The sequence below is a fragment of the Sceloporus occidentalis genome, unplaced genomic scaffold, assembly GCF_023333645.1.
Source record: "Sceloporus occidentalis isolate IW3139 unplaced genomic scaffold, rSceOcc1.0.p SCAF_14, whole genome shotgun sequence".
NCBI lineage: Eukaryota > Metazoa > Chordata > Lepidosauria > Squamata > Phrynosomatidae > Sceloporus > Sceloporus occidentalis.
The window spans coordinates 10420008-10441324 of record NW_028316994.1 but is presented as its reverse complement, the minus strand read 5'-3'; the positions used below and the strand labels follow the sequence as shown (position 1 = coordinate 10441324).

Below are 21317 nucleotides of genomic sequence, written 5' to 3'. Positions count from 1 at the left end.
GGAGCGCTTTAACGCTTTTCTGGTTCAAGGCTATGGAATTCTGGGAGATGGAGTTTGTTGTGGGGCCCAGAGCGGAGCTCTGGGCCCCACAACAAACTCCAACTCCCAGAATTCCATAGCCTTGAGCCAGACAAGTTAAAGTGCTCCCAAACCGGGTTATTTCCCCAGTCTGTATGCAGCCTAGATTTACCTCACTAAACTCTTTATACCGCTTCTATTCCACTATAACTGCTCTCTGGCTGCCTCCTGTTGCATTCTGGGATTTGTAGTTTTAAGGAAAGGGCGTTTAGAATTCTCAGCCAAAGAGCTCTTACTTAGGCCCTCGCTGGACTACAAGCCCCAGAATGCAACAGGAGGCAGCCAGAGTGGAACAGCAGCACTATACAGTATAAGACAGTGGTCCCCCCCCCCAAAAAAAAAAACTGTGCTCTGACTTTAAAGCATTTTGGACTCCAGCTCCCAGAATCCCAGGCTTATTGGCCAACATGGCTGAGGCTTCTGAGGCAGCATTCGCTCTCCCTTCTTCCTCCACATAAACAGACGCATACGCAAGGTTTTACATGAGGAATGATATCCTTTATAGACCAAGAAAATGACAATGTCAACTCAAAAAATAAACATTTTGCATACAGAACGAATGAGTATAAAGATCAACGTTAGCCTACAATTGCTAAAACAAAAATAGCACACTGCTACCGCTACTAAACACGTCCTCTAAAGTGAATGAAAGTTTTGGGGCCTATGGTGGACTCTAAAGCTTCTGCATGGAAATTGTGTCTGTGTGCGAAATTGTGCAAATACCGTGTATTTTATAAAGATGGTTGTGTCCACAGCTGGACGTTCTCCTCAAGGCAAGCTCACAACGAGGCTGTGATTTGCTTGTGCCATGCATCAGGCAGCAATGTGGGCCTGTCATGTCAATCTACATGCGGCATATCTGGCCAGGTCAACGTTGTAGCATTGGGAGCATGCTGTGTTGTTGTTCTGTGCCTTCAGGTCAACTTACGGCAACCCTAAGGCAAACCTATCATAGGGTTTTCTTGGCAAGATTTGTTCAGACTGAGCTTTTGCCATTGCTTGAAGCTGAGAGAGTGTGACTTGCTTATGGTCACCTAATAGGTTTGCATGCAACAGGAGGCAGCCAGAGCAGTTAAAGTGGAATAGCAGCACTATAAGAGTGCAATGCGGTTAGTCTGATGCTTAAACCACTACACCAGACTGGCTTGAGACCACACTGTTCTGAACATAAAGAAAAAGGCTTTAGCGCATGCTCAAAGAGCTGGGCTGAGAACATTTGGCCATCCCAGGGGTGTTGCCACAGGGGGACAAAATCAGGGCATTGCCCCCAAATAAAAGTTCTGCACCACATGAAATGTTCCTTCAAATTTCTAGCACTGCGGTAACTTAAAACGTCAGTTGATCATTTGCAAATACAGTTCAGGCATGCAAAGAAAGTGGGGAAGGCAAAGTGACCACGGAAAGAAATGCAGGTAATGCAAATATTCTAAATGAGAACAATTTTCAAGTGTCTCACCCTCTGAAATGCTAGAAATTTGGGGGCTGATGTAAGATTTCATTTGCAAGGGCAGAATTCTTATTTGAAGGGGACTAATACTCACATTTTGCTCCCTGTCCTCCATAGCTACATCCTTGGACTGTGTAGATTGAGTAGGCGTGCAGCTATGCTGTTGTCGTAATGCAATTTGGCACCACTTTAAGTGCCATAGCTCCATCCTATGGAATCCTGGGATATGTAGTTTTACAAAGTATTCAGCCTTCTCTGCCAAAGAGTGCTCATGCTTCACAAAACCACAAATCCCAGGGTCCTGTAGGATGGAGCCACTGTAGTTAAAGTGGCATCAAACTGCATTATTTCTACAATGTAGATGTGCCCCAGGATTTTGAAGACCAGGATTCAAATCCCTGCTCAGCCACAGAAACCCACTGGGTGAGGTTGGGCAAGTCACACTCTCTCAGCCTCAGAGGAAGGCAATAGCAAACCCCTTCTTGCCATTAAAACCCTGTGATAGGTTTGCTTTAAGTCAGAAATGATTTGAAGACACACAACAACAACCCCTGCAGCATCTGAAAGTTTTTCCAGATGTAACAGTACAGAGAAATTGAGAAATTCAATGTTCTCTGCCTAAGAAAGAGGGCAGTATCCTCCACAGGACAGCTTGGATCTCAACTGGAGTTACTCATCAGTTGCTAAGGGAGTTAAAATTTGATTTCTTGGATTTTATGCTCTGTTTCCACATGACCAAAAGAAAGGGAGTGATCTTTACCTGCATTGGTATCCCTCTCTAAACCATCTTAACTGACAACAGAAGATCTTAAGATAAAATATAGGCCTGTGGCTCTAACATCATTATTTTTCCTTCTGTATGATTTTTAACACCCTTGCCCGACAAAGAAGCTAGTGGAGCTTCAAAAGCTTGTATCTTGTATTTTGTGCTTTTTTAGTTGTTCTAACAAAGGTATCGCTGTTTTATGGATTTTGGATTATTTCTGTATTTTGCTGCATGGCCAACACAGCTGAATACATTTGATGGGAGTGTTGGTTACACTGGTCAAGCCACTGGTGCTTCTCAGCCATCTTGGTAGAAGGAATGGTTTCAAAGGACTGCTTTTTGAGCACTTCAGAATTCTGTGAGCCTGTGAAAATGAGCATCTTGTAAAGAGCAATATCCATTTTGGTTATTAGCTGTGCTGCCAGAGATGGCTGGAAAGTATTATTTGACTCAGGGAGCGGAGAGGAATAGGGCAGCTGAACGAAAAGCAATACTAAAGTTTAGGTCACTGAAAAGAAGGTTAGTGATATCATATTAAATCTAGGATCTGCTTCTTTGGGTGGTAAAAAAGGAGAGTGTGGAGAGAACTCTCTTTGGCTGCATCCACACTGCAGGAATAATCCAGTTTGATGCCACTTTACCTGCCATGGCTCAGTGCTATGGAATCATGGGGATTGTACTGTTGTGAGACATTTAGGTTTCTCTGTCAGAAAGCTCACAGCAAACTATAATTCCAAGAATTCCATAACCTTGAGTTGTTGTGGCATTTATAGTGGTGTCAAACTGGATCATTTCTGCAGTGCAGATGCAGCTGTCCCCAACCCTGCCTGTACCTCAGCTCACCCTATATTCAGTAGGCCCTTCTGTGCTGCATTTTCTTGGGTCTGGAGAAGAGGCCAAGGCTTCTGCTTCTGCCAGTCCAGTTGTATATGCTGGGATCTGGATCCTCCAATCTGTTTTGCATAAGGCATGGTACTGGGGAATAATCACATACCCAGACAGAGCTTGCTGTTGGGAGAGTCAACTCTACCATGAGAAACTTGCATCTCTAACAACACAGAATTCACAAGGGAGAGTAATTCTCTACACCCTGCCACCAGCTCTGATAGATTGTTCCTCTGTGAATAGTCAGAGGAACTTTTGGCTCTTGCTTTTCATCAATGTCACCATCAGGGGATGGTGAAAAGAACCCAGGATTCCTGGTTCTTGGTAGCAAACTGATAACCTACCTCATTCTACACCTCTCTGCTAAAATTGGGTACAACTAAGGGCGTGTGAGTCACCAACATCCAGCTCCAAGTCAAAGCTTAGAAAAATTAGTTTTCTGGATGAACTAAATCCCCAATACCAATGTTATCTGGAGGATTCTGGGAGCTGCAGCATACCCTCCAACGTCTCTAGGATGAAAGCTAGGGCACACGTGGCCAAATCAACATCTGAGTATGGTCAAAACAGGAAAAAGTTATTAAGGAGGGCAAACACACATGCTAGAAAAAGCTGCAACAATTTGCTTTTGCCTGAGCCTAATGGGAAGGGCAAGACTTTGCCCTCTCCTTTCCTCTCTCCCCCATCCATGAGTCAACTGACTGCAAACTTCCTTTGCACTTTGAACTGAGTTTGCAATAATAGAATTAAACTGAGGACAAAGGAGGAAAGCAGGAAGATAAAAAAGCTGGGACATTTTAAAAGCAGCTGATGAAGTAGAAAGACAGAGGATTAAATTGGTAGTATCCTTGCTGAATTGAGACAGTTGGAGGGTAATCTGTAGGCCAAAAAAGTCACCTTTTCAAAGTCTGTCCCAACTTATCTCTACAGTGAAGACTTCCTTGCCCTCCTAGAGGGAAAGTGTACAACTTGAGGCCATCTAAGTTCCTTGCCAGGGATTACTTAAAGCTAGAACCGTAGCCCCAGAACATTTCAATTATGAGGAAGCAAGCTCTAATTACAATAGTATAACTAATACTTTAAGCATGTGAAGAGTGCCTTTCTCTTTCCAACAAAGTAACCAAAAAGCAAACCCAATTCATAAAGTGGAATGGGTTTTGAGAAAAAGAATATACAACTTCAATGTAGACTTGATGCTCAACAATCAAATTAATTAAGGCTCAAGACATCTTTCATGCCTACAAAGCAGAGTGGGATTTGCACCCCTGAGATGCAAGGATCGAGCTCCTAAGCTCCCAGTTCTCACAATTCTGGAGAAAATCTGAAAACCCTCTCCACATTCTTCTCCCCTCCTTTGAATCATAACAAGAATAAAATCATGTAAAACTAATTTTGCAAAACTAATACACTAAATTTTGCTGTTTGGCTGTAGTCATAGAATGTGTGTGTGTGTGTTGGGGGGGGGGGGGTTGTTTTATTTTATTTTATTTTATTTTGTCCTGATTTCAAAATTGGAATAAGAGAAGGCTCATATGCTACCTTGCCTTTAAAACCAGTATGTGCAGTTCGCAGATCTAGACTGGAACACAGAACTTGGCCACCTTTTAGACTTTACTGGCAAGTAATTTTAAAGTATCCCTTTCTTCCAGCAACTGTGCTCTTGCTTCTCCCATTCAGTATAATTCTCATTTCCACAAAAGTTACAAGGCATCTAAGACAAGGCAAACCTCTCAAGCCGCTCAGCCTGTTCCTCTCTTCTCCTCACATTTGTCTGTTTCATGTGCTTCACTCCCCACCAACATGTCTCCTTTTAATACTGCAGATCATCAATGCACAGTGTCAAAGAAATGGCTGCTGCTTGTAAACAAACATGCCCCCCTAGGCATCCAAGGATGCTACCATGTTTATTCACATATTTGCATGATGCTTCCACCAAGGGGCAGCAGGCATAGCCCTATGGTGAGAATCTGGATAGGGGAATAAAACAAGAGCCGGTACTTTGGCTGCTGGTACCATATTTTAGCTGATAAGATGTTAATAGATGTTCTTCAATCTAGGTTTCCCCTACACACCCAACCAAAATAAATGGGGAAGGCAGAAACTGGCTTGAGCTTAAGCCTCTGAGGGCTGACTAGACTCTGAATCTTGTGCCTCCGTGCGGATACGTTTCAGTGGAGGAGCCCCTAAGGGCAGCACCTCTTCCGCTTCAGGTGTGGGGTCATCAAAGGCCTTCACAGGCTCCGAAGGGCTGGCAGTCTCCTTCACCTTGAAGATAAGAGAAAGAAAGATGGAAACATCCTCTAGAAGAAGGATGGAAAAATCCCACACCCCAGATGTGGGATTTATGTGGCCCACAAGCTATAAACAACATTGGAGGGGTGTCCAGCAAGGCTCTTGGCATCCCAGAACCTCATCACCTCTGGAGTTGCCAGAATAAAAACTGGACAGTGCTTTTTATCCCTTGAATAGCTGTGTAAAAAGACAATTACACAAACAGGTAACAAGGAACATCTGTTAAAATTTCCTCTTCTATACAACCAATAAAAGTACAGGAACCCTCTCCAGTTTTCACTCTGGCAATCCTAGTGGGAAAATGTAGGGGCCCTTTTTCTTCTCTCTCACCCCTTCCAGTTTTCACTCTGGCAACCTTACCGCAAATCCTCATTAATTATTTTTTAAAAAATCAACCCAAAAATCAGCTGGAAAACTGTCTGTGGAACACACTTTTGCTGCTAAACTGTAGCGGGCTCACCCTCAAAAAAGCTCTAGTGAAAATGATCAACTGATATGACTGAGCCTTGGATGGACCAGATCATAACAGCACAACCCATCCACTTTTCTATACCAGTTGATCAAAGGTGTCACTATGGTTGGCGTTACCCAGTTTGGTAAGTCATGGAATCACACACACCCCTTGACCTCCTCTCATACCACACCATACAGAACCCTTAGTAATGTTTTTTGTACTATGTTACTCATAAATCATAATTCCCACATATCACTGAATGTAATGGCAATAAACACCACCCAAGGAGACTTTCTGCTGTGCTTTCTGCAACCGGACTTGTTTATCTCAGATTGGCTTTTTTAGTCATCAACGCGCTTGTAGAAAACGCGGGATGAGTCCTTCCTGAATCTTCGTTCGCAAAGAAAAGCCAGAGAGAGAGAATTGTGACATAAACAACTAGCAAAATTAAAATTATACCTTTACATTACAATATCATACACACAGCCTAAAAGTATTTACATGTGCATAGTTTCATGTTGTTAAAGTGAAAATAAGGTAAAATGTGATGAGTTTTTAAAAAATATTGTTTGTTTGTTTCTTTGTTTAACCTGAGGCTTCTCCTTTTTCCTACCACTAAGCCTCACCTCACTCCCACCATCTCTTCCACTGAGCTCCAGCATTTTTAATGGACACTGCCCATTTTTGCCCAAAGGTATACGTTTGGGGAGCAATAGTATCACCCCCAGGGTGTCACATGGTGCGGCCCTCAGCCCCTGAACCCCTCCCCCCCTTGTGACGACTCTAAAGTAGACTCACCTCGGTCTTGGGATCTGGCTCTTCTTTGGTAAGCATGGGAGGCTCATCTCTTCCCTCTAGAAGCAGCACCCCAGAATCTACAACCAGAAGAAAAAAACTAAGAGATCAAACTACACAGAATCATCATCATCATCACCATCATTTCCCAGTCTAGCAGCTGTCACTAATTGTTATTGGCATTGGACTACGACTCTGGAGACCAAGGTTTGATTCCCAGCTCAGCCATGAAACTCACTGAGTAACCTTGGGCAAGTCATATGCTCTCAGCCTCAGGGGAAGGCAATGGCAAACCCCTTCTGAACAAATCTTGCCAAGAAAACCTCATTAGAGGGTCCCCTTAAGGTCACCATAAGTCAGAAACAACTTGAAGGCACACAACAACAACAACAACAACATAAATATAGATCAAAATGCAAACAAAGACATCAGTAAAATACGTTATTTTAAAAGGCAATCTATAAACAAGCTGTAGAATTAATACAGTTAAAAATTTATTAAGAGACGAGAAGATAAAAATGAACAAGACATGCATTCCATTAAAAGTCTATTGGAATTGGTTCCTAAAAGTCTCTGGGAAAAGAAAAGTGGAAGGAGAGCTAGGAGTGAGCCATTCTAGCCTCGCTAGGAAGGATGTTTCAAAGCGTGGGGACAACCACTGAAAAGGCCCTCTCACTTTCCCCCACCAAATGGTGGGACTGAGACAAGGGCCTCCCTTGAAGAACCTAGAACTTGTGCAGGATAATATCATCCTTCAGATAGCCTGTATCCAAGCCATATAGATCCATCGGTGGGGTCCACACTCCTATGTCCTTCAGCTCTCCCCTTGGCTGAACCTACCTCCTTCCTGTCCCAACAGAGGAGGCTGTGAATCCTCGGCCTTTAGCTCCCCCAAAGGTGTAGGAGTGACAGTCTGGCTGCGATCTGGAGTAGGGCTGGGACTGGTGTCTCCACCTTTCAGCAAGGAAGTTTCAGAAATAGAGCTCTGATTGCTGTTCTCATCTGGGAAAAGCAAAAATGTAACCATTAGAGGCTGTCAAGAATAAGCAGCTGTGTGGATGGACCAAAGGCAGTACTTCTTCACAGGGCAAATTAGTCATCCCAGCGGAAATGGTTCTGCACTAATATGTCAGGTTGCTAGCAGTAGCATCCCTAACCGTGGTGTCACCCATTGCAGAGGTGGCTGCCAGGGGTGGCAGCAGTGACCAAAAGGTTGTATGTGCCCTTCTCCTTCACCATGGCAGCAGCCTCCTCTTGAGGAGGAAGTCACACTGCAGCAAAGCTGGAAGGGGCATGCTCACTCTTTTCCTTTGCTGTGGCAGTGGCCTCTTCCTCAGGAGAAAGCCGCCACCATGGTGAAGCTGCAATGGCACCCTTGCCCCTTCTCACCCCACAGCGGGAGGATGACCCGACCAGGTGACACCCCTCTTCTAGGGTGTCACCCAGTGTGGACTGCATCCCCCACACCCTCTAGTGACATCATGGGTTGCTAGGAGCCTTTCCACACTACACAGTTATAATTCCACTTTAACTGCTGTGGTTTTGTCCTGTAGAATCCTGGGATTTACAATGAGGGAAGGGTATTTAGAATTCTCAAGCAGAGAGCTCTAGTACCGCCCTAAACTACAAACCCCAGGGTCCCACAGGAAGGAACCATGGCAGTTAAAGTGGAACCACAGTGCTATAACTGTGTAGTGTGAAAAAGATACTTCAGACTACTTGTTAACTGAGGTATACCTGCAATGCCATTTAAAAGCAGGTTTTAAAAACAACTGGAAAAAGTTCTTTGTAACGCCAATAAAGTTTGGTCCTACTTGTTAAGATGTCTTTTGAAATGGAGTTTAGGAGTTAGTCACACTGTGAAAATAATCCAGGATGAATTTGGGGTTGAATTGTTCACATGCATCCTGAATGTACCCGATTAAGTTGTTTTGAGGGCTGCCCAAAAAAGCACTTAATCCAGGATAATATCAGTTTTTCCCCTGAGTTTTTAAGAAAGATCTACATCATTGGTTGTTTGAATAACTAATGCAAATAGACCCAAATAGTCCTGGGATAAAATGGTGTATGCCTTGAAAGTGTTCTAAATGCATTTGCATTGTCAACTAGATCTTTATTCAAATGCTTGCATGTGTAAGCCACTGAACTTGCAGAGATATGCACTGATGCTGTTCCATAGTGTGAATAACAAACCTGGAATGCATGCGTGAGATTATTTGCATCATCGTGCTAAAAAAAAATATCTGAGTGACCTCTTTGTTACACCCACTTGTTACAGGCAATTGTATTACTTGTTAACTCATTCTAAAAGAGCTATAATCAAGCCCAAAATTAAGTGGCTAGTCCCTAGGATTATTTTAAGGTGGGCAGGGCTTGGGCTATCACATGAGATGGAACCTATCTGACCTGATTGGTGGGGTGTGCTTCTCCTTTCATGTTCCCCGTCAACCAACATGTAGCACTGAGCGTGAATGTGTTATGAGGATATGAAGAAATGATAGGATAGAATGATCGAAATGTAAGAACAGGGAGATTTAATTAGAGAAGGATAACAAAGAAAAGGAAGGAAGGATAGGGAGAAAACGTGGAGAAGCGGAACAAGAAGAAAGCAAGTGAAATGAAGAGAAGCATGTGAAATGAAGATAAAGAAATGCAAAAGACACAAGATGAAAGATGGAATAAGAATAGACGGTTATGAAGAACAAGATTTTATATACCGGTAATGTATTTAGAAATAATGAACAGAAATATTGATGATATGCATGTATGCATGAGTATGTAAATAACTGTTGTATCTGAGTCCTTTCACTCAATAATTTATTTATTTTAAAATTACCATTGAGATCCAACATGAGCAGGGCAGGATTGCTCCGAGGGCTGGGCACCTGGGATCTTCTCTCTTTCGCCCTCTGTTGCTCATTGCTGCCTGCTAGCCTCCTTTTTTCCTGTTGAGAAGAGAAGAAAGAAATAAGAAAGAGGAAACAAGCTGGAAATGGAAAGAAAAGGAGATTAGGGACAGCATAGAGATTTCCTCCCCTTACCTCATCTCGCGGGTCCACAATGGGTACCCACTTGTAGATGCGTAAAGATGTGTCTCCCACCGTCACCCACCGTTTTTCCCTAGGAAACAGAGAAAAAATATATATATACAAGCCAGGGACTTGTCATGTGAGCCCCACTACTTACTTAACATCTAGTAAACTCCCATGAATTTACTGTGGATGGAAGAGGATGAAAGAGAAACAGGCTGCATCTTCACTGCAGAATAAATGCAGTTTGACACTGCCTTAAGTGTCATGGCTCAGTGCTATGAAATCCTGGGATTTGTAGTTTGTTGTGGCACCAGAGCTCTTTAACAGAGAAGGCTTAATGTCTCACAAAACTGCAGCTCCCAGGATTCCATAGGACTGAGCCATGACAGTTCAGTGTCAAACTGCATTACTACTGCAGTGAGGATGCAGCCACAGTCTGTCATATAGCCTGGCTCTCACCCATATAATTACTGCAATGCTAGAAATTTGGTACTGAAGGAAAATTGCTTTAGGGGAGAAATAATTCTTATTTGGAATGGGCAATGCCCTCATTTTGCCTCCTATCCCATAGCTACTCCTCCTGTCAGGGTTGCTCTTTGTCTGTCTATACCTCCTGAATACAGTACATAGATATTTCCTCAACCCTGCTGGTAATTCCGCCATATACCTTTGGCACTTCCATTGGAGTAGTTTGGGCATCGGACTATGTCTCTGGAGACTAGGGTTCAATTCTCAACTGGTTGACCTTGGGCAAATCACACTCTCTCAGCCTCAGGACAAGGCCATGACAAACCTCTTCTGAACAGATCTTGCAAAAAAAAAAAAAAAGCCGTGATGGGTTTGCCTTAGGGCTACCATAAATCAGAAACAATTTGAAGGTACACAAGCCACACACACCAGTGCCTGAACATCAAGGGATGGTTGTCCCCATTCTTTGAACATCAGGCCCTGATTTTGAACAGAATGCTCAAGCAGGCTTGTGCAGAAAGAGATAGCCTTTAGCCTTTCATGATCTCAGACTGTTTGGGGCCTTCAGGATTACGGCCAGCTCTTTGAACCGAGCCCAGAAACAAACAAAAACCAGTATAGCTGACTTAATAATGAAGTTATATGTTCCAAGTCAGGATTTTCAAATACTGCTTTTTCTCTTATTGCGGTTAAATGATCCCAACAGAGTGTGGTAATGGAGAGTTGTCTTTGGCTACTCTACCTCTATGAACCTAGCAGGGATTCTATTTTATTTTGTCTTCACTCTGCCTTTCTACTGGCATAGGACCCAAGGCACCTTACAAGGTAAGTGTAAAAGAGCAAAGGAGTATATTCAAACTTTGTGTGTATGGGGGGGGGGGGGGTTGTTTTCAGAGAAGGTGCACGTTTTTAAATGTATACCGGCACCAGATCCTGTCTGGTCTTGAAAACTAAGGCGGCTCAGCCCTGGCTAGTACTTGGATAGGAGGCCACTAACAAATGCCAGGTGCTGTAGGCTTTCAGAGGAAGGAACTGGCAAAACCACCTCTGAGGATTCCTTGCCTAAGAAAACCCTATGAAATTCAAGGGGTCCCATATGTCAACAGGCGACTTGAAGGCACATACACACATAAAAGCTACAGAAACTTGTTCAGACAAGTTTATCCATTTCAAATCCTCCAACAGTCTTGATTTCTCTTCTGTACTCCTTTTTCAGATGCTTTTAAAATGACCCATTTTCTCCTCCTACTTTCCCTCTTTGTCCTCACTTTACTTCAACTCCTGTAAACAGAATTTGCAAACTAAGTTTGCAAGCAGTTCACTCAGCAGGAAGAAGAGGAAAGGACGAAAGGCCCTTCCTAGTAGGTCCAGGCAAAAGCAAACTTCTGCAGTCTCCCCTAACTTGTCTGTCCTTCCTCAGTAATAACTTTTGCCCTCCTGACTACAATCTGATGTTGCTTGACCACATGTGTCCCAATTTGTATCTATGAAATTTTGGAAGGTATGCCACTTCTAACTCTGACAGACATTAAACTCCACATAAACACTTTGTGGCTTGAAAGAGGCATCTTGACTTTCTCATTTGTTCCACTCATTTTCCATTATTATTGTTTTTTTAAGACAATCTGGAAACATGGTAGTCCTGCACATATATGCTATCACCACTAGAAAGGATGGGGAAAGTCCCCAGCTGAACACACACAGGCCTTGGGTCCTGTTCTCCTTCTTTCCTTCTACTACCACAGTCTTCTAGCTAGAAAGGCAAAACCAACAATAAATGCCACCTAGCCCTAGCAAGTTCTTAAGTTGCCATTTTAACTTTCTACTGCTAGAGTCAGATTCCTCCACAGCCCCTTAACTCAAGAGCATTAACCCCCCACACCATCAAATCCACTGTGCATGTGTGAGCTGGATCAAGTTGTGGTAGGCAGAAAATGCAATTGTGGAACTGCATATGCCTGTGCCAACGTGACGTAGTGGTCTGAGTGTTTTACTACAACACTGGAGACCAGGATACAATTCCCCACTCAGTCGTGAAACCCACTGGGCGACCTTGGGCAAGTCACACACTCTCAGCCTCAGGGGAAGGCAATGGCAAACCTCCTCTGAACAAATCTTGCCGAGAAAATCTAGTAATAGTCGCCATAAGTCAGAAATGACTTGAAGGCACACAACAACAACAACAACATGCACTAAAGATGGGTTTTGTTATATGTAAAGCCTGGTGGCAACAGAGTGTGATTTGCCCATGGTTACCCTGTGGGTTTCCATAACCAAGTGGGCAGTCGTGCCCAGAGTTGTAGTAAAACACTCAAAACACTAAACCATTCTGGCTTCCAAATGTAAAGTTACACCCACCTACCCCAAAAGGAAAAGCATTCCTATTCCCTCTTACCTATGGCTTTCCACCTGTGCTTTGGGGTAAAACAGGCAAATCATGTAGCACAAAGTTTCCCCAACAGTTCAAGATATAACAGACATTGAAACACTAATCCAGGCACAATCTCAACCTGCCTCTCCTTACAGACCGGCGCAAGAATAATGTAGCCTTAGCAAATAGCTTCCCCCACTGCAGTTTAGTCATAGTCATTTAATACAAAGCTTGAAAAAGTTACTTTTTAGGGGGACTACAGCTCCTAGAACTCCCCCCTACAAAACACACACACACACACACACACACACACACACACACACACACACGCCAGCATGCCCATGGTGGAATGATGGTTCTGGGAGGTATAATTTAAAAAACAACTTTTCTAAACTCTGACCAGTCTCTGGAAAAATACAAATTAAAATTTGATGTGGCCCATTCCAAACTGGATGTGGCAAACAATTGCAAAACCACATTGAATTGATCATGTGCCCCACAAGCTTGGTTTAGAGGCCCACATATGTACATATAAACAGAGAGAGAGAATATGGTTGCCAAGCCTCTCTGAAATCAAAAAGTCACCTTCCCACACAGACCCACATTACAACAACCTCACAACCCATCAAAAAATGGCTAGATTTGTCCAGGGGGTTATTCACACGTTTAGTTTTGCAATGCGACTATGTGAATAATCTCACTCACACATTCCCAATTTGTTGTTCACACTATTTTTTATATCAGAACCGTATCTCTGCCCATCTCTGCAAGTTCTGTTGCCCACACATGTCAGTTCTGCAAATAAAACTGGGGTCAACGATGGGGATGTATTTGAAACATGTTCAAGACGTGCAGAGTTTTATCCCAGTTTATCCCAGGTCCATCAGCATCAGTTATTTGCACCGCCAATCATGCAAATCTTTCAGGAAAACTCAGGAAAAAAACAAATTCAATTATCCTGGGTTTTATGGGGGGGTTGACAGCTGACCCCCAAACCTAATCAGATGCATTGAAAATTCATGTGAACAACACAGATTCAACTCATGTCCTACCAGAATTAATTACACCATCTGAATAACCCCCAGTCAATAGTTCACACATCTGCCAAAGTGGCTTGGACCACTACTGACAGTTATCATCACCATCATTTCCACTAGCCTGGTGGGCCTCACCATCTGCGGACATGTTCGATGGCTGCCATCACTTTCTTGATGTCATCTTTCGCCCGGCTTCGTGTCTCAGCTCGAACTGCCCGTCCCGACATCGGGGTCCAACTTTGGAGAGTTGCACACGTCGCGTTGAGATGGATGGGGAAGATAAGCAGTGTTTTTGGAAACCCGGATCACCACCTTTTGCTGATGCTCGTTGGTTCTGTTTATCCCATTTCACTCTTTGCTTACTTTTTCTTTCTTTCTTTCTTTCTGCTCTACCTCTGCCTGTTTTTGCTCAGCACAACAATTGCAGTGGTGGAAACATGTGCGTCACTCGGCTATCCTGTCTAGCCACCCTTGCGTCCATGCCTGCTTCTCCATCAAGCGGTCTTCCTCTGTCAATGATGTGTCAATAATTTCTCCTTTTCTCTCTTTCTCACTCTCTTCTTCTTTTTATTCAAGTCTTCCCCTCTGCATCTCTCTCCCTCTGGAGGTTCTGCAGCCCTGCACTTCCTCCTCTTTGTCTTCTTTTCCTGTCCTCCCTCTGCCAAAAAGGAAAGGGGAAGGGGGAAAAAATAGAGAACGGAAAAAAGGCGGTTCACCATCGGAAGAAAATAATATAGTTCTTTCTGAAGGTTTTTTTCTTTCTTTCTCATAGAGATTTGTAACCAAAGGAGCGCCCTCTGGTGACTAGGAGAAGCTAGAAATGTCAATTGAATGTTTGTAAGATTCTATCCTGCAGGTGAAAATTGTAGAAAAGGGGAAAAGAAACATAGATAAACACAAACAAAGCTGTGGATGTCACAACACTCTCTTTTAGGCTAAGAGACAATGCTGTTGTTGCGTGCTTTCAAGTCGTTTCTGATTTATGGAGACCCTAGCACAGGGTTTTCTTGGCAAGTTTCTTCAGAGGAATTTGCCATTCTCATCCTCTGAGGCTGAGAGAATGTGACTTGCCCAAGATCACATGGCTGAGCAGGGATTCAAACTCTGGTCTCCAGAGTCAGCCCAATGCTCAAACCACTACACACCAGTATGTTGTTGTGTGCCTTCAAGTCGTTTCAGATCTAAGGCGACTCTAAAGCGAACCTCTCCTGGTGTTTTCTTGGCAAGATTTGTTCAGAGGGGGTTTGTCATTGCCTTCCCCTGAGGCTGAGAGAGTGTGACTTGGCCAAGGTTACCCGTTGGGTTTCATGGCCAAGCAGGGAATCGAAGCCCGGTCTCCAGAGGCACAGTCCAACAGTCAAACCACTATGCCACACGGACTCTACACCACGCAATACTGATTACTTGTATTTATAGTAGAGCTGCAGGTTTTAAGAGGGAAAACTCACTGTGGGATAAAGGAAAAATAATTTATTTATTATTTTATTTGCATTATTCATAGAATCAAAGAGTTCGAAGATGTCCCAAGGGTCATTTAGTCCAACCCCTCAGCAGTGTCAGAATGCATTTTAATTCGGCCTCATTTTTGCTTAGCAGTTGCCATCTCATTCAGGAAAGCTGATTACCTTTTGACACCAATGTGTCAAGGATTTCTCGGTGTTACCAATGAGTTTGGATTAGATTTGATCATTTTGTTATATCTTATCATTGATTTTATGGCCATCTGTCGGGGATGCTTTGATCTGGATTTCCTGCATGGCAGGGGGTTGGACTGGATGGCCCTTGCGGTCTCTTCCATATTCTATGATTTCTATGATTTTTTTCTATTGGTTTTAAATTGCCGGTCCTATTGTTCCATAGAATGGAATCCTGGCTGTTAAAGTGGAATCATAGTGCTATAATTTTGTAGTGTGAATGACCTTCATGGTTCATATCCCCCTTCATGAATCCAGGACCCCCAGTGAATCCCAAAATCCCGGGATGCTCAAGTCCCATTAAATACAATGGCATAGTAAAATAGTGTCCTTTATATAAAATGGCAAAATCAAGGTTTGCTATTTGGAATCGACACTATTTTTTGAATATTTTCAAGCTGTGGATGCTTGAATCCCTGGATAAAGAATCCCTGGATACAGAGGGCCAATTGTAATGTGGGACAGGGACATGCCTTTGTTGTTCAGTGATGAGAGAAATGCACTCTGCACAAGCTCAGGAGAATTTATCTTCGGGGAGGAGGTACAACTTTGTAGCATTTTTCCAGCATCTTTAATATTTATGTTTTACAATTAAAGGCTTGTTTGGCTCTCAACTTCCCTTCTCCCAAAACATCTTCCCCCACACATCCCCTTTTGCAAAGCTGGTGGTGAGACAGGTCCATTGTAATCTTTGAAAGCAGCTTTCCGGGGGATTGGAACTGAGCAGCTCAGGCCATGTTCCCGCATCGGGAAAATGAGTCAGACTTGGCATTAGCTGGGGTCACCATCCTCTCAGCCTGATCGAGCTTTGTGGGGGGGGGGGGGGGTTATGGCGGAAGCAATCGCTGTGAGTCAAGATTTGAAAGAGTCATGTGTTTGGGGGGCAGGAAGGATTTGAGATTACAGGAAGTCTCAGGAAGAGGGGGCATTCATGAGAATGCTGGGTATTTTGGGTTGTTGTTATTATTGTGTGCCTTCAAGTCACTTCTGACTTATGGAAACCCTAAGGCGAACCTATTATAAGTGTTTCTTGGCAATATTTCAGATGAGTGTGAAGTTGAAGGTTTTCACACCTGGCATCCATAGCTTTTGGTGGGTTTTTCGGGCTATGTGGCTGTGTTTTGGAGGAGTTTATTCCTGATGTCTTGCCAGCATCTGTGGCTGGCATCTTCAGAATCTCAGATGCTGGTGAAAGCCTCAGATGCTGGTGAAAGATCAGGAATAAACTCTTCCAGAACACGGCCACATAGCCTGAAAAACCCACAAAAAATATTTCTGATGAGGTTTGCCATTGCCTTTCCCTGAGGTTGAGAGCATGTGACTTGGCCAAGGTCACCCAGTGGGTTTCATGGCTGTGCCAGGACTCGAGCCCTGGTGTCCAGAGTCCTAATCCAACACTCAAACCACTAAGCAATGCTGTATGTTGGGTGTAAAGTGAATATTGCCATTTTGGGATGTTTTGTTTTGTTTTCCTTATCACAACCAGACTCATTCCTGGACTCTGCACAGTGGAGGTCAGACACACCAGCCATGTGCTTTGTCTAAGGAAAGCTTGAAAGAGTTCCACTTTGGATTACAGTTGGCCTTCCATATTCACGTATTCTTTATCAAGCACCCATGACTTGAAAATATTCCAAAAATATATACATTCCAAATGGCAAACCTTGATTTTGCTGTTTTATTGAAGTGACACCATTTTACTGTGCCACTGTATATAATGAGATTTGAACTTGCATGGATTTTGATATCCACAGGGGGTCCTGGAACTAAGCCCCTGCGGATACCAAGGGCCTACTGTACAAGTCTCAGAATCCCCAGCCAGCATGGCCAATGGGAAATGTAGTTCAAAAAGTAATGTTTTCCCCCAGCTCTGATTTCTTTTCTTTTCTTTTTCAGTCCAAAACAATGAACTGATTACTAGCATTTACAGCCAGGCTTATGTATACCTTCCACCATTTCACAGATGAAGACTGGGACATATGTGGCCAAGCGACATCAATATGTGGTCAAGAGGGCAAACGTTTTAATGAGAAAAGAACGCACAAGCAAGGAGAAGCTACAGCAGTTTGTTTAGCCTGATCCAACTGGGAAAAGGACAGTTCAGCCTTGCCCTCCCCTCCGTGTTGTTAAACTATTTTTGTATTTTGAACTCAGTTTGCAGCAACTAAGCTGGGAAGAAGGGGAAAAGTGGGAGAATGGGAGAGAAACTTGGACATTTTAAAAGCAAATGAGAAACTGGGACAGGAGAGGCTTAATCGGAATTGTTCCTGCCAAACTGGGACAGTTGGAGGGTATAGGACTATGCCTACAAGGGGAAGAAGATTGTCATAAACTGATACTTTAACACTTTTCCTCCTCACTGAGAGTGCACCTACAGCAGCGCAAAATGTTGGTCCAAGCCATCAGCTACTGATCTCTGACAAGTTTCTAGGAAAGAAAGAGACAGTTGTAGTCACTGGGCACAGATCTTGTACTGGTCCCCTGGAGAATTAGAGTGGAAATGCCTGTCTCCCACATCAAGTAGCCTGAAAGGCACTGCTCTACCACAGTCATAGCAATTTGATAGCACTTTGACTCCCATCGCTCCCTTCTATAAAATCCTGGGATTTTTACTTTGGTGAGGTACTTAAAATTCTCTGCTCAAGAGCACTAATGCACCCCCCTGAACTATAATTCCCCAAATATCCTATTTTAATTATCTGTCAGTTTTCTTGGTGTACATTGGGAGCCACAAGGGAGCACACTAGGGTTCTTAAGCAGAAAATTTGTATGTACCTCATCAAACTACAGATACAAATAAATAATTAAAAATCACAATTTGTGATTTTAATTGTATTATTTATTTATACCAGCATTTCTGATAAAGAGTTCTGTGACAACTGGAAAGCTATTGACATTCGTCACATTACATGAATGAGCAACTGTATCTGGGCCATTTTTCACCCTGCCATAACCTCACACTCCACTGCTATGCCAAAACCCAGAAATGATAGGATATCAGTTCTGTTTTCATTTTCAACCAATTTTCTTCTTTTTCCCCCTTCATTAAACACTTTTGCCATCTTGAACACACTCTGATGTTGCTTGACCATACATGTTCCAATTTTCATCTGTGAAATGTTGGAGGGCATGGGATTATCCTTTATTTGCTGGATAGTATTGTTCCTGAGTAATGGATTTATTCCCTCCAGCTCCTAAACTGTCAAACTGCTGTGGCCACAAGAGGGAGAGGAAGTGGCAGCAGCAAGTCTTTCATTGTACTTGAATTTGAGCTGCTGAACTTTACTAGCTCCTGAGTTGAACTTATTACCTCCTGAACTTTGTAACCAAGAACGCTTGTGTGCCCACGTTTGCTGATTTTTCCTCCGCAACACCAGCCCAAGTTATTTTGACACATGAGATAGAAAATCCCTCTGCATTTTCCTGGTAGTAAAAATGTATTAGTTACAAATCAAATAATTAACCACATACTGTCCTTTCAGGACTCTTAAAATCTTTGCCTAATGGTAGGGTTGGCAGTGTCCAGCCCTAAAACCACTAAAAGATAGGGGACAACTATGCATTTATTCTTTAGAGCAGGTACGATAAGTATGTGGCCATTCAGATTTTTGGCTGTAGTTCCCAGTATTCCTTACCATGATGGCTAAAGGAGTTCACCAAGGAATTCCAAGGGAAAATCAACAAGTGCTTTATGGACTACAGCAAAGCATTTGACTGCATAGATCATGAAAAGCTATGGATGGCTCGTAAGGTCTTTGGGGTGCCACCACATCTGATAGACCTGAAGAGAAATGTGTATTCATGACAAGAGGCTACTGTTAGAATTCGGAGAAAAAGAATGGTTCCCAATTGGCAAAGGGGTCAGGCAAGACTGCATTTTATCACCCTGTTTGTTCAACATATGCAGAAAACATCATAAGAAAGGTTAGACCAAGGGTAGGCAACCTACAGCCTGTGAGCCAGATCCGGCCCGGCGAGGCCTTGGGACCGGCCCCAGCCCGGTCCTGCTGCTGATTGCCGCCAGGGCCTTTGACCTATCAGGAGGAGGCGGACAAGGGGGGGCAAGCGGCGGGCAAGGGGAGCAAGCGGGGAGAAGCGGCGGGCAAGGGGGGGCAATTGTCTATAGTAGCCTCAGAAACATGCATTTATATTAACATTTTTTTAAAAAATCAGCAATTTTTTTTGCGTGTCCTCCAATTTTTTTTTAAAAAAAAGTGTCCTTCATTTGAAAATTTTGTCCTACATTTGTCCCGGTTTATTTATTTATTTATTTTATTATTTAATTATTTGTTTTTTGGCTTCGCCCCCCCCCCCCCAGTTGTCCGAGGGACAGCAACCCGGCCCCCGGCTCAAAAAGGTTGCCTACCCCTGGGTTAGACTGAGAAGGAGGAGTGAAGCTAGAAGGAAGGAACATAAACAATCTAAAATATGCAGAAACCACCATAGTACTAGCAGAAAACATCACAGCCTTGGAACAAGTACTAAAGAAGGTCAAAGTTGAAAATGCAAAAACAGGCCTAATGCTGAACATAAAGAAAACAAAAATAATGATCATAGAAGAAATACATAAATTCAACCTAGACAATGAGGAAACTGAAATAGTAAAAGAGTTCCTGTACGTAGAATCAGACGTTAAACAGAATGGAGACCACAGTCAAGAAGTCAGAAGAAGACTAAGAATGGGAAGGACAGCTATGAAAGAGCTGGAAAAGATCATAAAGAGTAAAGATATACAACTGAGCGCTAAAGTTAGAACTGTCCAAGCCATTTTATTCCCCATAACCATGTATGAATGTGAGAGCTGGACAATGAAGAAAGCAGATAGGAAGAATATCAATTCATCTGAGATGTCCTGAAGAACAGTGCTAAAGATACTGAGATGAAAAAGACAAAACAAATGGGTCCTTGAACAGATCAAGCCCGAAATCTCCCTTGAAGCGAAGATAATCAAACTGAGGCTGTCACACTTTGGCCACTTGATGAGAAGGAACAACTCACTATAAAAGATAATATGGGCCCAGTATAGACAGCAGAAAAGGGGCAGTCCACAGCCATCCCTTTCCATGGAGGATTAGGGCCAGGGCAGCCATACCAGCAGCACAGAGGCCCCAATCCGGCACTTTTCCAGGCCATGGAGAAATGGCCAAATGCTGCTTCCTCGTGGCCTGGAAAAGGGGTGTCCTTGAGGCTTCGTGCCCCTGGACACCCCAGGAGCCAGAGCCAAGGGAGAAAGGGGCCACTTGGCCCCTTCCTCCCTGGCTTCGTTCCCGCAGAGTTCCTTCTCATGCTGCAGCCAGGCCACCATAATCGGTCTGGGGCAGCACGAAGACGTCACACACGGGCCACACCGTTTGGACGCAGTGCATGCATGACATCATAATGGTGGTGCCCGTGTACACAGGACGCCACCATTATTGCACCGCCAGCACGTATTAGAGTTAGGGAGCGTGTACATGGTGTGCGCTCCCTAACCCTAATACCGGTGCTGGTATGCCGCTGGTTGGTGGTCTGTACCACGTCAATGCTAGGAAAGGTAGAGGGAAGTAGAAAGAGAGGAAGACCACATGCCAGATGGATGGATTCAATCAAAGAGGTCATGGGCCTGGATTTGCAGGACCTAAACAAAGCAGTGGAGGATAAAAGGGCTTGGAGATATCTCATCCACAGGGTTGCAATGAGTCAGGGTCGACTAGTGGGCAGTTAACAACAACAGATGCTAGGAATAGCTACTGGGAATTGCAGTCCAACATCTGAAGGGCAACATGATAATCACTGTGCTTCAGAAGAAGGGTAAGGGTGATTTTCTTTTTCATGAGAATAAACAAAACTGGGCAGAATGCCTTCTCCTGATGTCAGAGGCCCCATGAGATTCCTGGCTCCCCACCACCACCAATTTTAATAGCAACTCATCAGACCCCTCCTTTGTTTCCTTGCAAATATGAGATGAAACTTTCCATTCTTCCCTTTTCAAAGGCATGTGTAAACAATGAGAAGGGAA

The 21317-nt window shown here is 43.6% G+C and overlaps 1 protein-coding gene across 2 annotated transcripts; it reads right to left on the bottom strand.

The window, feature by feature from the left end:
- Positions 1-554: 554 nt before the first annotated feature.
- BCL7C (BAF chromatin remodeling complex subunit BCL7C) lies at positions 555-14462 on the bottom strand. 2 transcript variants are annotated; one of them, XM_089480997.1, is made up of 6 exons: positions 13761-14462; positions 9759-9837; positions 9554-9662; positions 7558-7719; positions 6721-6797; positions 555-5441 (listed from the first exon to the last, which is right to left on the bottom strand). In XM_089480997.1, exons 1-6 carry the CDS (start codon positions 13850-13852, stop codon positions 5289-5291), a joined length of 672 nt encoding a protein of 223 aa, XP_089337123.1. In that variant the 5' UTR covers positions 13853-14462; the 3' UTR covers positions 555-5288. The 2 variants fall into 2 exon arrangements, with proteins under 2 accessions (XP_089337123.1, XP_089337124.1); XM_089480998.1 differs by having other exon boundaries at positions 13747-13824.
- Between the last annotated feature and the right edge of the window lie 6855 nt (positions 14463-21317).

Bases quoted from the DNA above. Each gene is read 5' to 3' on its own strand.
- BCL7C (XM_089480997.1), bottom strand. From the start codon at position 13,852: ATGTCGGGACGGGCAGTTCGAGCTGAGACACGAAGCCGGGCGAAAGAT. The intron at 9,838-13,760 runs GTGAGGCCCACC...TCTGTTTCCTAG, and splicing joins ATCGAACATGTCCGCAGATG to GGAAAAACGGTGGGTGACGG. The intron at 7,720-9,553 runs GTAATTTTAAAA...TGCTTTTCCCAG, and splicing joins GCTCATGTTGGATCTCAATG to ATGAGAACAGCAATCAGAGC.